This window comes from Balaenoptera borealis (assembly GCF_965194805.1).
Source record: "Balaenoptera borealis genome assembly, chromosome: 2".
Classification (NCBI taxonomy): domain Eukaryota; kingdom Metazoa; phylum Chordata; class Mammalia; order Artiodactyla; family Balaenopteridae; genus Balaenoptera; species Balaenoptera borealis.
The window spans coordinates 93,123,970-93,148,640 of NC_138867.1; the positions used below are offsets into that span (position 1 = coordinate 93,123,970).

At 44.5% G+C, this 24,671-nt stretch overlaps 1 protein-coding gene across 3 annotated transcripts in view; it reads left to right on the forward strand.

The window, feature by feature from the left end:
• MCC (MCC regulator of WNT signaling pathway) overlaps window positions 1-24,671 on the forward strand; it is a gene marked incomplete at its 5' end in the record, with an annotated part of 423,545 nt that overhangs the window by 318,674 nt on the left and 80,200 nt on the right. For all 3 annotated transcript variants that reach the window (XM_082375453.1, XM_082375455.1, XM_082375454.1), the window contains 2 exons: window positions 6,111-6,253; window positions 16,014-16,156. In XM_082375453.1, the coding sequence (XP_082231579.1) occupies window positions 6,111-6,253; window positions 16,014-16,156 (286 nt within the window). The remainder of the gene's footprint in view (window positions 1-6,110; window positions 6,254-16,013; window positions 16,157-24,671) is intronic.

Consider the following 24,671-nt stretch of genomic DNA (forward strand, 5'->3'; position numbering starts at 1 on the left):
TGCTTTCAGCATATTTCTTTGCATTTAATACCAACAATTATTTTCACTAACTGCATTTTTAAAAAGTACTACAGAAGGAGATATATCAAAACAAGCTTCTGAGCCCCTTTGAAATTGGTCAGTAGTAATACAGTACACCTTCTATTTCTAAGCTCTCTATCTTTAGATAGCAAGTGTTCTGACTTTTCTACTGCTTGACTTTTAGGAAGAAGACAAACATAGTTTTCATTAAATGTAATGGAGAGAGTGTTTAATCTTTCTCTTGTATGAGATACTTACAGAGGTAGTATGGATGCCTTCTCTTTGCCAGGATCTCCCTCCCCCCATTCCTTCCTTATTTGTTTATACTCTTCGGTACACTGCTCTAGCTGTTTTGTTTTGTCAATGACAGTTCCATTTGTGCTGAGCCTCTGTTTAGTTGGCTTGGTTCCCCACCCTACCCCTTGGGAGAACCTGGGCAAGGACTTTGAATGAGGGTAGAAATATCCTGAGTGGTATTACTTGTGATCAATCCAGTGTGACCCTGAGAAAGTAGCATAACTTCTTAGCCTATTTTAAAAGGGAGTGGTGCCGACCCTCTTCCCACGATGGTTGAGAGGGTTAACGAATGAATGATGGCATTGCATTTTTCACGAATGGAGTTTATAATACCCTTAGGTTTGACAGCTGAGACTAATGTGATGATTAAAGATCAGTGGCCTCTGTGGAATAAGATAAAACCCAGTGAAGAACATTAACAAAACCATAAAGCTTCTTAGCGTCACCGCATTACGCAGGGTTTTTCCAACAAGGGCTCAAGTTCTCAGGCCAGTCTGTCTCAAGGCTGACTCACAGCTTTATCCCTGGATTGCACCAGTTGCAGAGATGAGCCTAAAGGGTTTTATTCGTAGTGGTTGTAATGATGATATTGCTTGCTTTTATTAAACATTTTTGCATATAGGCAGTTTCACCCATTTATGTGGCTAGAGACAAGTATTTATATAGATTTTAAATTTGTTTCATCATCATGATAGGAGAGCGGAAACCTAGAGAAAAAGCTCAGGATATGTATTAAGCTCCAGATGAAATTCAGGAAAAGCAAAATTCCATCCTATCTAATCCCAATCTTTTTTTTTTTTTTCTTTGCCTTTCAAACTGCAAGTCTGTAGTTGCAGGAGAAATCCAGCTTCCTAATGATACTGACCTCCAGAAATTCATGGCAGGCAAGATGCTGCAAGCCTAGGCTTTCTGGCTTTGCTGTACTGTAGGATCAGTCAAAAATGGAATATAGGTTGGAGGACCCTGGGTAAAATTCTCTGTAATAATAGAAGAAAAAAAAAGCAGTAGCATGTTGTTTAAGACCATTTCTTATTTTTGCTCAGCTGAAATTATGTGAGATGTTTCTATACAGTAAGGAGGCGAAAGTAATCCCTCATCTGCAAGTTTTGCTAGAAGAAGCCACCATTGCTTTCTGTTCAGAAAGTTGTTGCTGAGTAATTGACTTTGGTAGCTAAAACTGGCTTGATGGGAGCTGGAGGGACGTAGAATTCCCTGCTTTATACCCCCTTATGTCTACTTTTCTATTTCAGTGCTCCCAGGGGCTTGAGCAGAGAGCTATTTGGGTTTCCTAACTCTCCTCTGGTATTGTAAGGCATAATGTTCATGTTTCCTGGAGTTCACCGAGGTGGTTCTGGGTAAGAGACCAAGGGGGCATCACTCTGCTGCCACTTGAGGTCTTTAGGTAAATGGTAAGGAGGAGCTAAGCCCACAGCTCAGGGAGCTGGAAGGGAGTAGAGGCGAGAAGGCTGTGGCTAAAACAGCCTCAACCCCTTGATGCCATACACAGGACTCTGAGGATTTTACAGAGCATTCTGTTTGCTATCTGGATTTTAATAAATAGTCCCTGTGCATTTGCTCTGTTTTCATCTATAAAGTGGTTGTATCATCAGGATATGCAATGATAACAAATAACCCCAAATGTTCAGTGGCTTAAATTATCAAAGGTTTATTTTTTGGCTTCTTGCTGGGAGCTCACTGGGAGTGGCAGGAAACTCTGCTGCATTGTCCTCACCCAGCCTCCCAAGCTGAGAGCCTCTACCATCTGGAGTATCTGGAGTACCATCCACAAGATCAAGGTCAGACCAGGGGAAGAGAATATGGGAAAGCCTGCAGAAGCGCTTAAAGGCTTCTAGGCAAAAATGGTGTATATTCACTCATATCTTGCTGGACAGGCAAGTTACATGGCCTTATTCAGCTTCATGGGGGAGGAGAAATATTCCTGCATGTGAATGGATGGAGGTGAACCAGAGTCTTGGTAAACGCCCCTGCAGGCTGCCACCAGGGTGCTAATGCTTATGTGATGTGCATCCCTTCTGGTGGTCCTGGCGGTGCCCCACATACATAAGAAAATACTGGAGAAAAATGAACACCATTTGAAAAAGGATCCCCTTAATGGATTATGAAAAAGTGGATGTCTTTTTATCATTCTTTAAAATTTTCTATAATGTACTTAAATTTGTAACTTAAAATTGAAAAACTTGTGCAAACGTTACGTAGTAATAGGAGTAATACTCTTTTTCCTGTTTGGTTGTCATTGTTATATTACCTTCTTAAATGAGGCTTTACTGGAATACCTGCCCATAAGTGACTCTCATATGGAGGTGCAGTATACAGCTTGACCTAGCCTGTGTCCTTGTGAAACAGAATACCCGAAATCACATAGCCTCCTGGGTTAAAAAACGCTCTCGGAAACTCGGGTCAGTGAGAGGCATGGGCAGTGTGATACTTGAATTGGGCCTCATTTTAACAGGCCAGTCCTGCTTGTGTGGGAGGCCGCCAGGGCAGGAAGGCACTGATTGCTCACAGAATGGCTTTGTCTGTCCTGGGTGCTCCCCACTCATCTGCCACTTTTAACACACTGAAGTGCCCCATTCCTGGGCTTGGTCTTGTGCAGTTTAATGGGAGCTGTTTAACAAGAGTGTTTTCTTGAGTTCTTTTGGCTCCTGCAGGTAATGACTTGTTTCGTCCTGCACTGTTGCCCTTGTGGGAATTGATGCACTTCTTCTGGCACCACAGCTTGGAAAAGCTCAAGGGATTTTTTTCATTCAGCTTGGAGAGCAACGCTTCCACTCATCTTTGGCTGGGCATGATGAGTGTGCAAGGAATGGGTGAAGCGTGTTTAATGAGATACCTCAAGGGGATTTTGATTTGTAACATCAAATCAACTATGAGCTATGTCTTCTCAGTCATTCATTCATCTGGAGGTTAGGAGTTTCGATAATTATTTTCCAGTATTCTCTTTTCACTGGGAAAAGAATCTCTAGAGCACCATTCTATCATCTCTTCTTCCCCCCCACCCCTCCAATTCCGTCCATGTTTCTTATGCACCAGCAGAGAAGTCTGCTTGGAAGCTGTGACCACATTTCCCTTCAAAGGTAGGTGTCATGGTGACCCTCCCTATGGCATCTAGCACCGTATCATAGTTTAGGAAATCAAGATATATCTATTATTTTAGAGGAAATATTAAATTATAGAGGCTTTCCACCATTGTGAAAAAACATACGTATGGAAAAATATAGGAATGTAACCTTTGCCTTCAGCTGAGAAATTTTTTCCTCTAAGATGTTCTTGTTGCTACTTCCAGATGAACTCCTAAGTTCCAAATAGACATTATGAATCTTTTTTATCCTTTCAGCTGCAAGCGCTGTTGTGTCTGACTGAGGTATCGGGCTTCCTGTTGAGTCTTGTTCATACTCATACCTTCCAGGCGGACTTTCCAGGTAGAGGCAGGGGGAAGATGGTACGACACCAGCTCTCATGCTCTCGTTATCTGGGTACCAACCATCTGATCTCCCTGCAAGCCGAGCAGCCCCACAGGAGCTCACCTCTCAGATAGCTCCTAACAGCCAACAGGGGCACCTAGAGTGGGCTTGGTGGTTATCAGTTGATCCTGTGTCTTTTTCTTGAATAAACACTTACGCATCTTCATTTTTAAGTGGATTTTGCAGTTTCTTGTCTGCCTTGGTGGCGGTGGCGGCCTGTTGACCTGTAAAGACTGAAGGAGGAGGAATAAGTGGGGAACTTCAGGGAGAGTGAGAGCTCGTGGAGTTTGTAAGGGGAAGCGTTTCACAGCAGTTTATAGCCCTAGAGAACTGAATATGGGAAACCCCAGAGCAGGAACCAGCAAGATGACAAAGTAGTAGGAGTCATGGCATCCACAAGATCAAGGTCAGACCGGGCATTATCTCATAACTATTGTAAGATCTGGAACTGGTGACCTTCATGAGAGCGTCAGCTACATACGCACATACAGATACTACACACATGCAGGTGCATGCGTGCACATGTGCACACACACACTCACATACACAATTTGAAGATGGGAAAAAAGACCAGTAATAAAAGCTCACAGATATTCTGAGGGGATGGAGAGAAGCAGTATTCTGCTTATGGAGAGAAATAAGAAGCTTTTTCATTTACTGACAGGTACTATCTGTGAGACACTGTCATTTTGTGGACTTCTGTTGTTCCTCTTAAAGTGTGATGGATCACAGGTGAAAAGGCATAACTTCATAGGAAGAGTATTTGTGGCCTGTCAGGGTTTTGTTCTGGTTAGGAAAGCTTCCATGTAGATGGGACTTTCACTTGTCCTTCCTCCTGGCCTCTGGTTCCACTTACTTCCTGTGTGTTGGACCTTGAGTGGAAGTTATTTGACATTTTGGGTTGTCACTGAGAACAGCAGTTCACATCACTGTTTCTCTGAAAGTCACCATCTCACAAAGGTCTGTGGTACAGGTTCCTCTCCAGTCTTATTTCTGGAGCTCTGAGCAGCACCCAGGAAGTTACTACATTCATAGTGACCAAGCTGTTGTTCATAGGTAGGGTCCCTGCCATGATTTATACCAACGTATTTATCATACTTTGCTGAGTACTTCTGTTTCAGGTAACAGTCTGTTTTGAAGGCTTTGTGTCCCTGCCCAGTAGCTTCTGGGTTACACCATTGGAAGCCTGGCAGATTTTAGGGACGGGGAGGACATTGGACATGGTGGGTGAGAAGTCTTACCTTGCCCGCCTGCCCCCAGCCCTGAAAGTGCAAAGCTGGCAAGTACGTGTGGCTCTTGGCGTTAGGAAAACCTTGCCGAAAATGAAGTTACGATTCCTCTGCTGAACGGGAAATTAATCAGGACTGAACACAGTAGACAGGGGCAGAAGCTCGACTCCTTGTTCTATCACTGACTAGTGTTTATTATTATGTAAATGAGATTAAATGTACAATGACTGGTTGGGGGTTGAGGAGGAGGGAGAGAAATGAAGGAGATGAACAGGTTCCTTAGGATTTAAACTCAAGATACAAAAAATGTTTTTATAGCATCTGCTGCTTCTTAATCCTTCAAATGCTGAGCAAGGGAAGCTCCTCGGTTTCTTGAAACACAGCGATTTATTCATCCCATCGCACGCCTAGGTCACCCACAGTGAACCAGGCTGTGTGCCAGGTGCTAGGGCTAAGTCATGGAAACACCGAGCCCCTGCCTTCCCAGAGTTTATAGTCTAGTAGGAAAGGATATTGGAAAACATTATGTGTGCAGATAACCAGCCAGGTAAGAAATGGTGTCACACAATTTAGGATTATTTGATTGAAAAGTGGCTGAAACATACCCTAGCAAACTTCAGCAAAAAAAGGAATGAATTGGTTAAAAAGGAAAAAATGAGCAGCCATAAAAGAACTTGGGAAGAAAGCTCTGGGGATAGAGGTAGCGGGGACTGGAGGTCAGTCTCATCAGCGTGCAACTTTAGATCCATTCACTCAAGATTCGGATTCCAAAAAAAAGGCATCTGCCCGCTCTGTGGCTGAGGAAAAACAGGAGGTGTGGATAGTGTGCAATGGCAGAGGGACCTTTCCCCAAAGAGCAAATGAGAGCTAAGAAAGGTAAAGACTCAGATGTCCACCAGGGGCTTTGTAAAGTTCAGCTACTGTTGTGTCTTCTGGGATTCGTGGCCAATGCGCAGGTGTATGTTTATTTGGGGCATGCTCCACGTTGAGGTTGTGACAGTTTGAGGCCATAAAACTTAGAATCACTCACCTGTAGGTGTGTCCACTCATTGGCACTTCTGTCTTGTTCTCTCGACGCCAGTGTGAGCAGTCCCACCTCATGAGAGAGCATGAGGACGTCCAGGAGCGAACGACGCTTCGGTACGAGGAACGCATCACCGAACTCCACAGTATCATCGCTGAGCTCAATAAGAAGATAGACCGTTTGCAAGGCACCACCATCAGGTAGTCAGCTCCAAGTCAAGGCTCTCTCTCTGCCCGTCCGGGTGGTGGTAACCTGGGTTTCGGACTTGAAGTCAGCCCTATGAATTATAACAATGTTTTACTTGTAACTAATATTTTTACAGTTGATAAGTATTTTCTCTTTACTTTGTTAACCACGTGCTTTCCCGTCCATTATTCTGTTCTGACCTTGATCCTCATGGTAACCCTGAAAGGTAGACCAGGGTGGGAGTTGTAATCCTCAGTTGACTGATATGGGGAGGTTGAGTGAGATGCTTTATCAACAGGTTCTAAATGGCGCTTCTTCTGTCTTAGAGACCAGCATCCCTACCAGCCCTTTTATTCACCAGGTCTGTTCTAGATATACAAACTCAGTGCATCCCTTGGGGCCTTTGAGAGATTTATGAACGTGGCTTTTAACTAAACATCACGTATGCTTCTAGATAACCTAAAAAATTTTTGAGCTCACTTGAAGTTGACTTACCAACATTGACGTAGCCTCGTACGAACTCCTAAGGCGGGCAGTTGGGGAGGAACAAGATTTGATCCATCACGTTATTGGTGAAAAAGCTGGGGCTTAAAAATGTTAATGACTACTTTGAAGTTACCCTTAAGAGAGGACAGACAGAGGTGGAGTTAGAACCCACAATATCTCTGCCTTTACTCAGTTTTCTTTCCATAGAAGTGATTGTTGGGGATTCTGCCTTCCTTGCTCATCAATCAGCTGGCCCCTAAGTCTCCCGCACACAGCACTTAGTTGGTGTGTCTGCCCTGCTGTCCACAAGAGGGGTTTACCTTAAGTGACTTACTGAGCCAAGGAAGAGAACTTTTATCTTCCTGCCCATGCTCAGGGAATAGCCCTCAGGAAAACAAATGGTTGGCATCTACTTTTATGGAGAAAGAGTGCTTTGTGCTCTGCCTGTTTGTATAGGCCTCAATTAAAACAGTTTTAGAGGCAGCTTCTTTAAACTCTCCCTCTGGAAGTCCTGGGTTAGAAGAAACTTTGGAGGCGTTTTGTTCCAACTCTGAGAGTTACAGTAATGATGGGGCTACTTGATGAGAGTACTGGTGGGCCTCTGTTTCAGGGCAAAGTTGTGGAAAAATTTGCAGTGAATTGGAGCCACACAATACATCTCATATTCCAATTTAGAACCTCAAGCCTTTTAAATTGTATCCTGGTCTTCAGAGTGATTGTAGGTTAGAAGAGCAGAGACGAATTTTCAGCCCAAAGAAATGATTATAGCAGACTTTAAGGAGGCTGGCAGAGTACACTGGCAAATTTGTAATTTCCATTAAAACATGCTGCACTTTTAAACACTTGAGAAGGTGAAGGCAAATGGACTCAGTGAGTTGTGAAAAAAATGCAACACGCATCACCTAGAAAACTCAATTTCAGGATGTTTAAATTGAATATAATGGCCAAACTGCTTCATGTTAAAATACAGTGAGCTTCTTGAGCATAAACATTTATCGGTGCCTTTTATTTAAAGGGAGATTGCATCTGTACAGATGTCACATTAAATTCTGCCAGTTTTCAGTATGTAAATGCGCTAGCCCCTCCTCGAGGTGGGGACTCCCTGCAAGGCTGGAAGACTAGCAGACATGTGGGCCAGTAAGGCAAGGCTCTTCTTGTCCTCTGAGCTCTAGTAGCTAAGGCATCTCCCAGCCTCCATCACTCCAGGAAATTGGTTTGCTCTCAGGTCCTGAGATGCTATAACAGACCCAGTGCAGGAGGAGCCAAATGCCTTGGACAAACTCTAACTGCCGTGGCATATCCAGGCTGTAGAGAATTGTCATGCTAATCAGGTACATTCCTGACACCTTATAGACTTTTTTGTCACTTCAATCCGGGCCTGAGTTAAGAATTTATTGGAAAAGCTGAAAAGTCATCAATCAGGGAATGGTTTATGATATATCCACATTTAAGCCATCCTGAATTACGTAAGAAAAAGATATGACAGTCTCATAGTTTAAATTTTTTTTCTCAGGTCACAATCAGAGAACCAGGGACCTTCTGTGACTGCCCTAGAAGACTCTCCCATCTTTTATAGCCACAGGGCTACTGTAATCAAGAATCAGACACTGCAGGTTGCTGAATTCCAGCATAAGTTGAATTTAAAGCCACATCCGATCTCTTAGGTTAAAGGTTAAGCACTGATAGGAAAAGATGAAATGGTGAGAATTTAAGTGGACACATTTGGGTAGATTCAAATGAATCAAAATGCCTAGAGCCTGCAAACGCCACTGAATTTCCCCTCCGGCAGAAGCAGTCCCACTCCCGGTCTGATAAAGTTAGTCCTACCTTGCTTGGAGACTCTGTAGCAATCTGATCCCAGGTAGAGGGTACCAGATACATTCATACCTCACCGCTACTCCATTCCTCACTATCTTTAGGCCTAAAAGTAGCCAAATTCAATCATGCCCCAGGGGGATAAGTAGAAAATCCAACCTTGGAAGATACAGTTAAAATATGTAAGAGATTTATAAGATTTTATTCATTTATATTCACAGAAACTTGAGAAGAATATGTATAGGGTTAGGGCCTAAGTGTTCTAGACCAGGGAGGGAGGAATATAGTGTTAGATTTATGATGAATTTATTGATACAACTGTTCCTATCAGACATTCTGGATTTAGTGTGTTAGCTCCAGCAGTTTGATTAAATGAAAACTAGAGTCATTGGAGGATTACATTAAATAATGTTGAAATGCCAGAACTTCCCTAGTATAACATAGGAGTCTGGAGGCCGTGGGAGTCGGGAATGTTGGGTGGGAGCTGACGTCATTAAAATGGGGTCTTTGATGCCACTTCACTACTGGAGTCAGTGTGGGCTTGGCTGTTGTACTGGTCCACAGGGCTGCAGTAGGAATCAAAATGATTCGACCCGTAGAGATTTTTGATAATGGCTAATTGATCACGGAGTCTCCAGGATGACTAGACTGCATAACTTCTTGCTTTTTTATGTATATATGCCATTTCCTTTTTATTCTCTTACTTTCTCCTGTTATATAAGGTGAGTTGGTGAAGCTTAGCATTTAATAGTTAGGCTATGTGATGCCAAGGTGAATTTGTCATTAAACTAGAAGAGGAAGGCTCACCTAACAATGAATATAATTACCGATGGGACTTTGGGTCTCCCATTTTGATGAGAAGGTGAGTACATTTACATTTGAACGAGGGATGGTTACCGAAGCTTGATGTCATTGCTATTGCAATTTGGAAATTTAAGTATGTGTGAGAGGATGTGTATGGTTGTCAAGTAGCCGAAGACAGTAGTATGGATGGATGTTGTAGACAGTACTGTAGACAGCATGATGGATGTTGTCTGGCACCTGGTACCATTCCCGCTCCTTCTCTCTACTCTCCCCCAAATCAAAGAAGATTGACCCTGGGGACTACTTCCCAAACTCCCTTAACAGCTGGACTCTGGGATACAGTTTTGGTTCTGCCAGTGAGATGCATTCACCTGGATCTGGAAGGCTGAAAGGAGGCGGGAGCCATTGTCCCTCAGGCCATAATGGTGGCAGCTGACATACAGGCTTTGGTGAACATGAGGTCCTGCATTGACTGGCCTGACCCTGGAGCTGTGGGCAGGTGTGAAGGCAGCAGCAATTTCCTTATCCTGGAGGGGACCACAGCTCTGATGGCAAATCTGACAGCCCCGGGTGGCCTCCACCCACCCTTCTCTTCTCCAGTCCTTCTTTCCGATGGTTTTGTAAGCACGAAACTACCTAAATTAAATCCTACTTGAAACACCCAGAAGAGTTTGTTTTCCTAACTGAACCCTGCCTAATGCGTCCTAAATCTCATCTGCTTGGAATAAACACTGAACAGTTTGTATTTATGGCCTTCTAAAAATTTTTTATTCATGAATATTTTAAACAAATTAGATCATATAGGGCACACTGTTTTGTAATATGTGCTTTTTCACTTAACTGTATGTTGTGGCTTTTTTTTGACGTTCATCTGACTTGGGGGGATTATATAATGGGATGGGTAAAATGGAAAAATACGTCAGTAGCTCACTTTGGATCTGGGGGAGGAAAAAAGATGTCTAAGCAAATTAAACATGAGATCTTTTGTTTCCCAAGGAGATTATTTTCTTTTCCCAAAAGCTGCTCTCATAACATCAAACTTTCACTGCCAACTCTCATGAGTAGTTCATGATTTCTACTTCATTTCCCATTTGCTTGTTAGCCCACAGCTGTCTGGCTTCTGACCCCAAGTTTGCCAAAGCTCCTTCTGCTATGTATTGAATTGTGCCCCCACCTCCAGTTCATGGTGAACCCCTCGATATGACAGTGTTTAGAGATGGGGCCCTTTGGGAGGTCATTCGGTTTAGTCGAGGTCATGCAGATGGAGACCACATGATAGGATTAGTGAGTGTCCTTATAAAAAGAGATGGCAGAGAGCTTGCTTGCTCTCCAGCTCTCTCCCTGCCATGTGAGGACGCAGTGAGAAGGCAACCATCTGTAAGCCGGGAAGAGAGCCCTTACCAGAAACCAACCATGCTGGCCCCTTGATTTTGGACTGCCGACCAAAGTCTAAAACTATGAGAAAATAAATTCCTGTTGTTTAAGCTTGTCTATGGTACTTCGTTACAGCAGCATAAGCTAAGACACTTTTTTGAAAATCACCAATGATTTCTTAACCGAAAAATCCGGTGACCTTTTTCTTGTTTCTGGCCCTTTTTTGCAGCATTTAACCCTAAATCCTCCTTCCCAACTGGTGTACTCTTCTCAAACCTCCATGACCCTTTATGTCCTAGGTCTTCTCCTCTGTCCCTAAGATCCATCTTCAGCCTTGGCTCTTTACCCTGGGCTCTCCCCCATGCCTTTCACCAGGATGGCTGCAGCCCTAAAGCACTGACCTCTCCTATTTGTGTCACATTGACATTGGCACTTGACCTTTCTGCTTCTTTGTCTGCAAAATGCTCCTCATTTAGTGACTGAGATAGTATCCAAAGCCTCCTTGTGCTCTAACATAATCCATTCGCTAAAATCTCGTGCCGATGCTATGCGCCCGACATTTCTCCTGATCTTCAGGCCCACGCTTGGGCCTGTGTGGTACATCTGTCTATCCATCTTCATGTTGCTGCATCTCAAACAGTGTAACCAAAACCTCTTTCTTTCCCAGTAAAACATGTTGTTCTGATTAACTTCTGGCCTAAAGAGTAGAATATAATGAAACAAAAAATGAAACCCAGAAAGATAAGGTAGCTTTCTCTCTCTCTCTGTCTTCCTACGTGGTACATATTCCAACCTTGTTCACTATTTGAAGTTTTTGAATATGGATCTTATATCAGACCTTGTTAAAACTGGTACTCATTGATGACAAGGATGGATTATTATATACATAGGAGAGCATTTCAGAGTCCCATTTGTTCAGTTATTCACCATAAGATTCCTAGATGAGTCTGAACTTCCTCTGTACTATATGGAAAAATAAGAAGAGGTACTTACTCATCACTTATTTCCTGCTATAGATCCTCTAAGAGAACTGAAAGGAATACCTTTCCTCCTTGTATCTAAAAAAATCTCTGTTCTTTAAAAGAATGATGACCCTTTCAGGGCAAGTCGGCCTTTAATTGCAAGAGAGACAGAATGTGTTTCAAAAGACAAACCATGAACTCAGGTAGACTGGGTGAGCTGGACATAGTTGACTGACAGTTACCAAGGCAGGCAGATGTTCTTCTGGGTCTTGTTCACCAATCACTCCAATCCAGTGACAAGGCATGAATGTGCACCCCAAAATAAAACAAGTATAGAGACTGCTACTGAAGTAATAGTCTTATCAACTGCTGCTGATTCCATAGTACTTCAGCTCAAGGTCTGGAAAGCATGATAAGAATTATACTTTCATTGACTTTTTCCTTTTCTAATTAGATCATTTCACCCCTAGCTAATAATGAGAAAGAATCTTTTCTTTAGGCCATCATATTATTGTTTTGTTGGTACTAAATTTAGGAATTAGGCTGTGCTAACTGGTTGTATAGTCTTAGGTAAGTCGCTTAGCCTCTGGAAGCTTCAGTGGTCTTATCTGTAAAACAAAGGTATTGATCCTGTCTTAGATGATCACCAAGATCCCTTCCAGTCTGCCAGTCTGTGACTTGTCTGCCTCTGCTAGTTACGTAGGTGTGTGTACAATCTAATCCCTGCCCCCTTAGGAGCGTTTTTGGGTTTTTTTGTTGTTAAGCTAGTAACGAGCATTAATCATTGCAACTCTAAACTAAGCAACGTGGAAGCACTTCACAGATGCTTCGAAGTAAATGAAATAATGTACATTTAGAATCCTGTGAGATGATCCTTTATGTTCCAAAGAAAAACACCTCAGAACTTTGTAATTCCATAATTAGGAAACTACCACAGTAGCATACAATTAGCAACATTTATCAGTTTATCAAAGCTTCTGTTTTTTTGACTTAAATTGATCACTTCTTGGACCTTTTCATATTTTCTTCCTTTTCATCACCAGCATTAGCAGTTCGTGTTCTTGGCGGAGGCATTTTTTTCCCCGAAGAAATAAGATGTCACTTACCAAGAGTTACCGTATACACCATGGAAGGAAGCAAACAGTAAAGTCACTTTGAGATGCTGATGCTGTGTCATTTGCTAGACACCTTGACCAGCTAGGTGACGCCCTGCTGCTCAGAGCAGCCTTAAAAACACACCTGAAATTCTTGCCTTTGTAAAACTGCCACGGATCAGCAGGGTGTTTCTGACTTCTTGTTCCATTTCTCTGGACGGACCGATGCTTCTGAATAAAACAGTAGAGAGAGACCCCCCAGCATCAGTCTTCTGCAAATGCTGCAGTCCCAGATTGACTGTCAACTTACAAAGGGCCCGGAGACCACTGGCTTTTGTCACTTTCCAGTCCCAGATTCCAACCTCCTTTCAGGAACCATGCCAATAAGGATGTTCAGGAGGTGAAGAAGATATGCAACTCCAAGATTTTTTACCAAGTCAGCTGGAGAAACAGGGTTGCACAAACTTTCTCATGTTTAGGTTCAGTTTAACCTTTTAATGCCTCTATTTTGGGGACACAGAAATGCACGTGATCTTCTCACAAGGTTGCTTTCTACCTCTAACTACTGTTTACGTTGTTTGCTCGTGTTGTTTTGCATTGTAACCTTCATTATGATTACCATAAGGGGGAACCTTAGCCATGGATGATGTGTGCTCACCTCAGCCTCTCCCTGTGACGTCAAAAACACAGACCATCTGCACTTCCCTGCTGCTTATTTTATCTGTTTCCATACAAGTTCTCAGCAATACTTACTCCTTCCTCTGAATTCCTCGATTTCACACATTTTTTTCCTTTATTTCTGCCATCTAACCCTGATTATTTGCCTCCTTCAATACAGTCAATTCTCCTTCTGATCAAAATTGTCCACTCAGCAAGTGGCCTGAGTGCTCCTCTAGCCTCATGGTTCCATCCTGCACCCCATTTTGGTTTCAGCTATCCTGAACCTCTATCCCAAGCTCCACATGTCCATGTTCACGTTCACGGGCTCCTCTGAGTCTCTGCGTGTGCCCTTGCACCCTCATGACCTGTCTACAATCTGCTCGCCTTTAGACTCATCTTCAGTGCTTCTCCATCCAGGAAGTCTTCCCTGGTCACTGCGCACCTGCAGCCCCAGATGCTCCTCCTGTGTCCACCCAGAGCATCCTTCTTAGGTTAGAATTTGTTGTGAACACATTTGACTCCCGGAAGACAGCATCTGTTTGGCTTTTGCCATCCTATCCTTGTTTTGGTGCTCAAATACCTTGAATGAGGATCCTTAGTTTGCATTTCATGACACTGAAAGCCTTCTGCCTAAGGTGACATTTCTAGTGTGGTATCATTCTTCAGTCTGTGCTCTGACCTCAGTACGGAATGTTTCCCTCAACAGCTTCCTTCTCCCACCCTTTCCCTATTCACTCCTTTATAAAATCCATCCTAATAAAGTAATTTTTACAAAGCAGGAGATTTGGCAGGCACTATGTGTTTTGGGACCTGCCAAGCCAAGAGGGTTGAAGGTGACTATGAAAGATTTTTCAAATGCCATTTGTACCAGAGATACAGCAGCAGCGTTTATCTGGCCTTTTTGGCTGGAAAACAGTCTCAGCCAAGCTGAAGCTGATTACATTGGCCATGCAACAAAGATAATCTATTCATCATACACAAAATCTCCCCTTAACTAAAATCAGGGTTTTAACTGCTGATTGAAAGGAGAGCTGATGTATCAGGGCACAATTACCCTCTAGACCAAAAAGGTGACTCTTAAGAGTACTTTTTAATTGTTTTCTTTCCTAAACCTAATTATTGTTGACTTTGCAGATGTCTAATAATTAACTTATTCATAGAACATTAACCTGTATTTTTTGCCTTCACCAGTCCCATTCTGATTCATATTTTGACTGTCTGGGGGTTTTATGTCTGTTTAAAGTCTTCCCAGATTTCTGTGTGGCTCTTCTTAGAAATACTTTATAAAGCAGGGGCTCAGCTGAATTCCTTCCCTGAGAGGATGTTGATTTCTTGAGAGAACCAAGAACTCTGGAGAGTTCTTCCCATTTCTCTAATATAGATGTGTCTCCCCAGCTTCAAATGGCAGTTGCCTCTTCCCCAAGTTCCAATGAACACCACTCACCATCTGGGTCCACCCAAAACTGTGGACATTCTGTCCACCCCACCCCCGGTTGTCAGCAACTTGCAGTGAATGCCAGGTTGAGAGAATTTCTTCTCTTCCTTCCTTTCTTCACAGACACCCTCCCCCTGGGGCTGAGCAGACACACCTGTGGACTTTCCAACCTCAGAGTTAAATCCCTTGACAATTTTCTTTTCTGGCTTACTTGCAAAATAAATGCTTCAAAGAGGGCGAATTTTTGCTCTCTCCATTTCTGTATCCAGTGTGTGTGTGGTGTTTGTGGTGGTGTGGGGAGAAGGTCTGCATGTGCTTTGAAATAGATATTACAATTTTGAGTTTTCTTAGCTTGCCCATAGCTAATTCAGAGGCCAGAGGTTGTGAGGGATCCATGAGAGGCTGAGAAGGCGGTGGGGTGTGCTTGTGCAGATGAAACACGGCTGCATTTCAATGTTGTCTTCCTGCTAGCAAATGCACATTGGAGGAAACAGACCATCGTGTGGTATTCTCTCTCTCACTGATTCCATTCTTCTCCTCACCCCATCCTCCTTTCCTATCCCCTAACTCCATTTACTTCCTTTAGAGAAACTAAGTGTGATATTTCTCAGACATGCTGACCCATGTACTTCTCTGAGCATTGGTTTTGATCTGCACACATGAGGTTTTCCAGTCGCTGCAGCCTCAGTACTCCTTATGTCCTCTTCCCACAAGGAAGCCCACCAGTGGGACCCGGCTGGTGACGGTCTGAGCCACTCCTGTTCACCAGACTTTTGATGCTTCCGCTCACCGTGACCTCAGTGCTGGTAGTCTCAGTTCTTTCTCACCTCGGAATTTGAGGGGGTGAAGGCATCTAATTTCTTGAGGAAATCTTCGAAAGGGAAGAGTTTCTGGTAGGCTGATAGATGAATCTTGTTTGGTGTATAGGTATGCATGTTGACACAGAAGCAAACTTTCAGTTTCAAGCGCTGACCGTAGACGTGCCCATCTATTTGGTCTGAGAGGAATCCTGATCCATGTGGCCCGGAGAGGAGACCTGTCTGTTGTCTTTCTGAGTGTCTTTATCTTGTCCTTAGAAGACATACTCTCTAGGGATTTGTCTTCCGTCTCTGTCAGTGGAGGCTGACTTCCTTTTTCTTCTCAGGGAGGAGGATGAGTACTCAGAACTGCGATCGGAACTCAGCCAGAGCCAGCACGAGGTCAACGAGGACTCCCGCAGCGTGGACCAAGACCAGACCTCTGTCTCCATCCCTGAAAACCAGTCCACCATGGTCACTGCGGACGTGGGTGAGTCTGCCTGCCATTACCACAAAGCCGGAGTTCGGTTTCTGGATTGTAATCGGAACTTTAGAAACATAAGGCAGCCGGAATTAAAATGTAATTAGTCAAGGAGCTTATTGAGTAGATGAAGGCACATCCATTTCAGGTCTTTACATACTCCTTTGTTGGTCAGAATGGAACCAAAGAGCTGAATTCCCTTTCTGCCTTGTGATTCAAATATACATCACCTTCTGCTTGAAAATTCTGGAAGTAGGGAACCAGTTAAAAAGGCTTTGGCAGTGTTCCAAGTTACAGTAAAATCTGAGCTGAGATGGCAGGAATGGAAAGGATGGAGTAAGTAGCGACATGTCGCAGTGGAAGAACCAATAGGTTTCAGCAACTTTGGGGTAAGGAGGAATCCAAAATGACTAACATGTTCATCCTGAATGACTAAGAGAATGATTATGTTCCTTAGTAAGGAAGCTTGGTTGAGAAATGAGTTGGGAAACAGATATATTATGTCTGAGGTTGTAGAGAAATGTCCATGTGGAAATACCTAGCACAGTGTGTTGGTTTGGTGTGTTTTAAACTACAGGTGGTGACCCATTAATGGGTCTTGAAATTATATGAAAAAATAAAATATTTTTAAATGAAATCAAATAGGAAAAAAATAGAATAACAGTCTTGTTTCATGAAACGTATTTGTTGGATATGTGTATGTTGTAAGTTGCCAAGTGAAATGTTCCAACTATGGGTTGCAGTCGAAAGGCTGCAAAACCTCTGGTCTACTTGGAGATGCTTAACTAGATCTCTGGAGCGATTGGGGTTGAGGATAAAGGCTTTGAAGTTATAAGGTAAGGAGATCCCTATGGTTGAAAGGGTGTGGAGTCAAAATGGGGAGAGGCACTATATCTTAGGAAATGTTCATGCACAGGGGAGTGATGGGAAAAGAACGAGGAGAAGGAAGAGAAAGTATAGTACGATTTACAATAAAACTCAAAATTTCGTTGGGGAGAGAGACTTTAATCAAATATTAAACACTTATGTTTAATTATCAACCTATATACGTGCTTTAACACCAAGAACATAGTACCATGACAGTGTGTCAAATGGATTCAGTTTAGGATTTCCAGGATAGCTTCCTCTAGGAAGTAACATTTGAGCTGAGATCCGGAGGATAAGTAGGAATTGAGTACATAAAAGAGGAAACGGCATTCAGGGGAGAAGGGAGAGGTGTATTCAAGGCGGTGAGAAAAGATCATCCTATGTGGAGGGCACAGAGATGTGAGATGGAGGCTTGGAGAGGTAGGCAGGAGTCAGATCATGCAAGATCTTATAGACCATGTTAGAGAGTCTGACCTTTATTCAAAGACCCACGAGAAACCACTGAATGATTTTAATAATTGGGGGTCGGGGGAATGAAATGATCGAATTTGCATTTTGAATCAGTTACTCTGTGGTGAAGAGAGAGAATCAGTGGATCAAGAGTGAATGGGGGAGGCCAGCTAGGAAACTACCACAAAAGTCTAGGTGGGCAAAATTGTTGCTAGGATTAGGGCGGTGGCAGTTGAGGTGTGGAAAAGCATATGAGTGTAGAAAGTCGGCAGGATCTGCTAAAGGATCAGTAACAGGGTGAAGGAGGAAGTAGGCATGTGGGGATCTCCCATAAGTGTCTCATTCGCACAGTGGATAGACGGTAGGGCCAATCACCAATATGAAAGCAAGGGAAAAGGACCAGGTGGTTTTGCTCTGAATTGTATTTTGTTTTGCTTGGGGGAGGGTCGAGTAGGGTAGAGATCTTGTGTTTTGTTTGGGCATAAGTTTCAGGCATCTGGAGGTATCTGGGTGGAGATGTTGGGAAGGCAGTAGGTATAAATAAGCCAATAAAGGTCTGGCTGAAGAAAGCAGTTGGGAGACATCAGGCTGTTTGCAGATAGTTACTGAAGCAATGGAAGTCGATGTGAAGAGCGAGAACTGCAGACCAAGCCTAGGGGGCCACCCGCTGAAGAGGAGACTCAGCAGCAGCTCACGGCAGGGATGCACCTCTCAGCTCTTCAGTCTCGGTTTAAATGCGCCTCCTCCCAAAGCATCTTGTGAGCCCCAGTCTGTGCAGGTCCCTGTGCTGACTCTCGCTGCCCCATTGGTTTCCTTCTTACATCACACTGAAATTTCAAGCAATGTATTTGCATTTCTTTGCTTGGCTGATGCTCCCGCCAAACCCCACTGAGCAGAAGCATGTTTGTTTTATCTACTAGTATCTCTCCAGAGCCCACCACATGGCCTGGCACATAGTATGTGTTCAGAGATACTTGTTTGAATGAAGGAGGGAAGCAGTCACCCAATCCATCAACCAGTCAATCAGCTGAAGCTGTAAGAAGGAAATGAGGAGAGCCCTGCCCCACCAGCCAGTGGGGCAGAGAAGGCTCTAATAAGGAAGAAGGGGTCAGCAGGATGGATTGCTGCTAAGGCCGGATAAGATGGATTTAGCTACATCAAAGTCACTGAGAGCTGTATACTGATACCAGCTTGAGCCAGACAGAAATGGGTTGAGAAGTAGGGATACCTCCCAGGCCTGGGGCCTTGGCTTTAGGCTGAAACGGCTTCCCTCACGCTAACCTGAACCCAGACCCTGGGCCTTAAGTCACAACACACACAAGCCCCTGCGATCAGCCCAGCCATGGGCCCAAGTCCAAAGGGCTCAGCTATACCAGCATCATACCCTCTAACCCTAGTGGCCCCGAGCTTCTGGACTCAGCCTTCCAGCCTTAGGCAGTCAGACGAGTGAGAGCAGCCGAGAAGTTTCTGATCACTGCAAAGAGACATTCCTACACGGATCCCTCCATTCATTTCTCTGAAATTGTTTTTTATGAAATGAAGCAAGTGACCCACACTCCAACAAAATTTCTTAATCCAATAAGCTGGGGGAATGGAGGGCAAACCCCAGTCAAGTGGGCGGGGCGTCTTCACTGCGGGGCATCTCCGGGTTCCAGCTGTGAGGGAGCATCTGTAGCCCGGGCTGCCCGCACAGGAGCCAGTGTCTGCTTGTCTGCACTGTGAGCTGGCTTTGTTTCCCCTAATTGTTTATTTTCATCTTTTCCCTCAGTGAAAATACATGTTCATTATAACTGGTGGTAGTATCATTCCTGACAAGACTGGGCTCCTGGGGGGAAGGGACCCTCTCTGCCCGATGCCTGTGTAAGTTCTCTGTCCACAGTAGGAGGCCTTCATTCATCTGTGCAGCAGCTCACCGGGAGCTGTGCTGGAGACTGGGCACGTGAGACCCAGAACGTGCCATCGGATCACTCTGCTCCCACGCTCAAATCCCTCACCCCCCAGCGTGACATCCCCGCTCCTTACCCTGGCCTGCAGGGCCCCCAGAACCTGGGCATCCCCACCTCAGGCCTCATCCTCCCCAACTCTTCCTTTCTTTTTTTTTTAAATTAATTTTATTTTATTTATTTTTGGCTGTGTTGGGTCTTTGTTGCTGCGCACAGACTTTCTCTAGTTGCGGCGAGCGGGGGCTACTCTTCATTGTGGTGCGTGGGCTTCTCATTGCGGTGGCTTCTCTTGTTGTGGAGCACAGGCTCTAGGCGCGCGGGCTCAGTAGTTGTGGCTCGCAGGCTCTAGAGTGCAGGCTCAGTAGTTGTGGCGCATGGGCTTAGTTGCTCCGCGGCATGTGGGATCTTCCCGGACCAGGGCTCGAACCTGTGTCCTCTGCATCGACAGGCGGATTCTTAACCACTGCGCCACCAGGGAAGTCCCTCCCCAACTCTCCTTGTTTTCTTCCCAGCTCTGGCCACAACAGCCTCCTTGCTGTCCCTCAGACCTGACCAGCATCTCTGGCCTCAGGGTTTCTGCATCCACGCGTGCCTCTCTGATGCATGTCAGTCAGCTGTCCTCTCATCACAGGCCTTCCCCAACCCCCTGGTAGAGTCCTGGCGCTGTCACTCACTCTCACACTGCAGGCACTCCCTTCCCATCCCTGCTTCATTTTTCTTCACAGCACTTAGCACTACCCGATGATACCTCGTGTTTGCATTTATTTCCTTATATATGTATCACCAGTCTTTATTATCAGTCTCTTGCACTAGAATGCCGGTTCCATGCAGGCAGGGACTTCGGCTCTCCTGTTTACCCAAGTAACAGTGCCCGCTCATAGGAGGCTCCCAGATATGTGAGTAACAGTGAACACCATCCTGGAGCTCACGGTTCTTTGGAGGATGCAAAGGAAACAGGGAATGACTGGCAGCGGGACCACAAAAGGAGGTGGACAGGGGCCCCTAGCGACACCCTCAAGTGGGAGCATCAGAAGACGTGGCCAGAAGCCACATCTAAGCAGAAAGCTGCGGGATAAGTGGGAACGATGCAAGCAAAGAGCAGGGGGCAGGAGGAGAGTGCTGTGGGCACGGCCGGTACCTGCCAGGTCCCCGTGGAGGGCAGGCACCGGGACGGCAAGGAGGAGGAGCTGATTAAGGCCCCAGCTGAGCCCTGCCCCGCGTGTTCATTGGAGCTGGTTGGCTGCCTCTTCTTACTCCTGTGCCATTTTCCAATTGAATCGCCTCAGTAGGGAAAAAAGCTACCATTTATAAACACCATCGTAGGAAATCATTAAAAAGCAGCCATTTCGTTATGCCTGCTATATTTACAAACTTGCATTAGCAACCCAGAGGTTTTCTTGAGCTGGATTTTATATACAGAGTCTGCTGCAGTATATTTGCCAATCTCCACTTAAGAAAACAGGAGTATTCCCTTCATCAAAACGCACTTTTCTTTTCTTTTCAAACCCCACTCATCACAGCCTGGCTGTCCCCTCGATAAGCTGGCTCCAGGGCACGGTCCTCAGAGCCTGGAGGAGTAAACCAGCAATTTAGAAAGTGTTTTGACTCACCTAAGCAGTCATATACAGCAGAAAGGTCCCGGTGGTGTCACACTGCATCTTAAAATAAATTGCATTACCTCTGTTCAAACCTGGTCACATAATCGTTTGTAAAGTAAAGGTAATTAAGTAGACGAAGATAAGGTAGGAATTATGAGTTGGGATTTCTATTTCGTAATTTGGCAGAGAGTTCTAGTTCAAAGGGAGGCTGCATATCGTAACTAACATGCTTTGTTCACTTACTTTGTGTTGAGCATTTACATGCATCCTCATGTTCAATCCTCAGCCTTGAAGGAGGCCCTGTAAATCTCCTCGTCTGTAAAACTGGGATGACAGAGTTCAGAGAGGGCAAGTCATTTGTCCAAGACCACACAGCTAAACAATTGTCTTTGTTGTTGCCGCCCGTGTTTCTATAGATGGCTTTGCTTTTACACACCCTGCTTAAACAGTGAAGCATGCTTATGGATGGTGTGTTCTGCTTACTGCCCTCCTTTGAGGTCTCTAGTAATTCTGGTGGCAGAATTTAGGGAGCAGCTGTCTGATTACAGCCCCTGGCTTGCTAGCAGAGTATTTGTTGTTCACTGAGATCTTGCAGATCTCCATCTTAGAAACAACACCCTGAGACCAAACCATTCTGGGTGTTGCAGTAGAGCCGAGCACAGATGTGTGAGATGGGCTCAGCGTTGCGTCATGCGTGTTAGCGTTTGTGGGGTGCACTCCCTCTAGCAGGCTGTCTTCCCAACTCTGTTCATGGAACAGCAAAGCTGGTCTGGAGCAATTGTCTGTAAACCAAACAAAATCCCTGACCTGATGGACCTTTGCACAGGCTGTGATGGGTTCTGCTCCTGTGTTTTGAGATATTTTCTGGTTTTATGTGAGAAATTCTTATTTTTGTGGAATTTAGCAATGCTGAACTATTAAACCCTTAGTGAGGGCAGGAAGCATATGATACCATGTTTGCTGGTGTGAATCATTTAGATACAGATTTCCTCCTTGTGCGTAGTTTTTGGAGGACAACCAAGGAAGAATTTACACATGAAACCTGGCTATTTGGCATGACTGTGACTATGAAATATGTTTAATGTTGAAGCCAGATTTTCCTGGCTTAATGGCCCATGAGGCTTAATGGCTTCAGGAGAAATGTTCCAAAGTGTCGAGCAGCCCCTCGCAGTGGGGACAAAGGGGGGTCGGGGCAGGGAAAGCAGTCCCGCCTTCTCTAAAAATGATTTCTGCAGAGTGGGAGAGAAGTGTTTTACAAAGGCAAGGCAGCCTGTCCAGAGAAAACTGGATTTTTGTTAGGAATGAGGCACTAAGTAGGCAGTTATATTGCAGCAGAGAATTTTTAGAGGAGAATCAGATCATTGGTAACCTGATTCTGAAACTTTGAGAAACCAGTCCCCAGGTTGGAAAAGTTAGACAGGACTGAAACTAGTACCCTGACTTGACGATGGAACAGCCCAAGCCCTGTGTTGCTTTTGCTTTTCTTCTCCTTACTTTAATTGGGCAACTTAATTTATCCCAAGCGGTTCATGATGTTGGTCATCCCTGAGAACCAAGCCCAGGGAAGGCTTAGAAGTTTCGAACATTGTCTCACGAGGGGCTCTCTAAGGAGACTGTGTGCTTCCTCCCAGGGATCTGAGCCTGGTCAAACAAGGCCTGTCTGTGAATGTTAGCAGGGCCGAGTGGCCAAGGAGGCCACCTAATATCATTCCAGAACTTTCCTTACAGAGTAACCAAGCTTGAGAGCGGGAAAGGTTATGGCTCCACTTCACTTTGTGGTACTTTGAAATATTTCCTTCAAACTCTACTATTCAGTAATTTTTCAGCGCCCAAAAGAGACTTAGAGTTTAAGATAGATATGGAAAGGCATTGATCCACCACATTTGCTCAGAATGAGCTCCCATGATTGTTAGGTTCATGAACTCCTTTCCTAAGATGAGCAGCCTTTATTTTCTAAGCAGACCATGTCTTCTCAGGTTGGATTGTTTTTTGGGTTGTTTGGAACTCATGACATCTTCTTCCTTAAAACCAGTATCATAGAGGAGTGTTAGCTGCCCAGACCAGCCCCGGAAGCCTATTTCATCTATAATGGTAATAAAGTACGGACCTCACTAGTGTTACTGCAGCCCCACCCATCGCTGTGGACGTTGTCTTTGTGAGAAGAGGTTCTGTAGACCATGTTCACATGCCACAAGCACATTTTCCAAGTTGATGACACTTGGTCAGGGAGCAGGCTAACAAAACTTGATACTTTTAAAAATTGGCTTAGAAAAAGTCTTTCATTACCTTTACGCGTTCAACTCATGCGGTCTTTATCGAGTACTACTCCGTGCCCGGTGTTGTGAGCGTCTAGGAACAGAAGGATGGATGAACAGAGCCCCTGCTCCCCAGAGCCAGACTTCGTAGGGTCCATGTGTCAGGTAATAAGTAATTATGGGGAATGCGATGCCTCAAAGAAAGAAGTAAGTACGAGACTATAGGTAATCGGGGAAGGCTTACTGGAAGAGCAGATTTTAAGGCAAAGCTTTAAAAAGAACCATTATGAAAAGAGAATGAGGGGCTTCCAAACTAGGCAGACACATAACCATTAACTGGGAAGTGAATGCCAAGCCCCAGGAGTAAGCACGTTTGAAGTTGGGACCATATTTTGGAGCAGATTCATTCTGGTAAATGCACGTTGCTTGGAATCAAAGGACCAGTGGAATATTTCTAACATCTAGCCTATTTAGGTATATTTTTATTTGGGTTAGGGTTCTTACAAGGGGTTCAGCAAAAGTAGAGGCAGCCTTTAACACCGTATTCAGAATGAACCAACTCTGGTATGGTTTACTGTGTACAACACTGGAGATAGGTCTAATTGATCCTGAGAGGAAAGAGGAAAACCTGCTTTGCCCACTAGTATGTGTTTAACCAAGAAAGCATGCTGGTGAGGTGTCATTTCCATAGCCATGAATGTCCTCTGGCCTCCTTTCCAGACTTCCCAGGTGCTTGGGTCTTCCCTCAGACAGCAACATAAAAACCTAAGGCTCTGGGTTCTCATTAGAAAAATAGAACCTGGGCTGTCTGTTCTCCAGCTCCTATCAGAAGTCTCACTGGGGGAAGTTTCGTTTGGAAAAGATGGCCCACCCAGGCAGGAGCTGCAGACTCTGACAGCGGTGGGCAGCAGATGGGGTGAGGAAAGCAGGCAGAACAGTGGAGCACCATGGCCTGACAAGTCCAAAGGGGCAGCTGCTGGCCACTCTGCCCATTGCTGTCATGGGAAGAGCTGGGCCCGATATTGCCTGACCTTCTAATTTTATAGGAATAGCTGTAAATGCTAACAATTTTTAAATGCTGGCAATTAATTCAAAAGTGTTTTTTAAAAAAGGCTGCATCGGTTATGAAACCCTGCCATCCAAACAAAACACATCTTTGGCTGCCGGGGGCTAGTTTGCATCCTCTGGTTGAAGGGAGATGTCCCTTCCATTTATTCTTTTTTATCCTCTGTTTCATCTCTACAGCAAACTAGACAGCTAGAAGGCAGAGTGCCAAGATTGTGTGAGCTTAGCCCTTCCCAGAATTCCCTTTACGTTGTACTTGAATGGTCTGCAGCTTAAATTGAATTGAAAGTTAGTATCAGAAGAAAGCATATGAAATCTGCACATGTGGGAAATGGTGGCTGAAAAG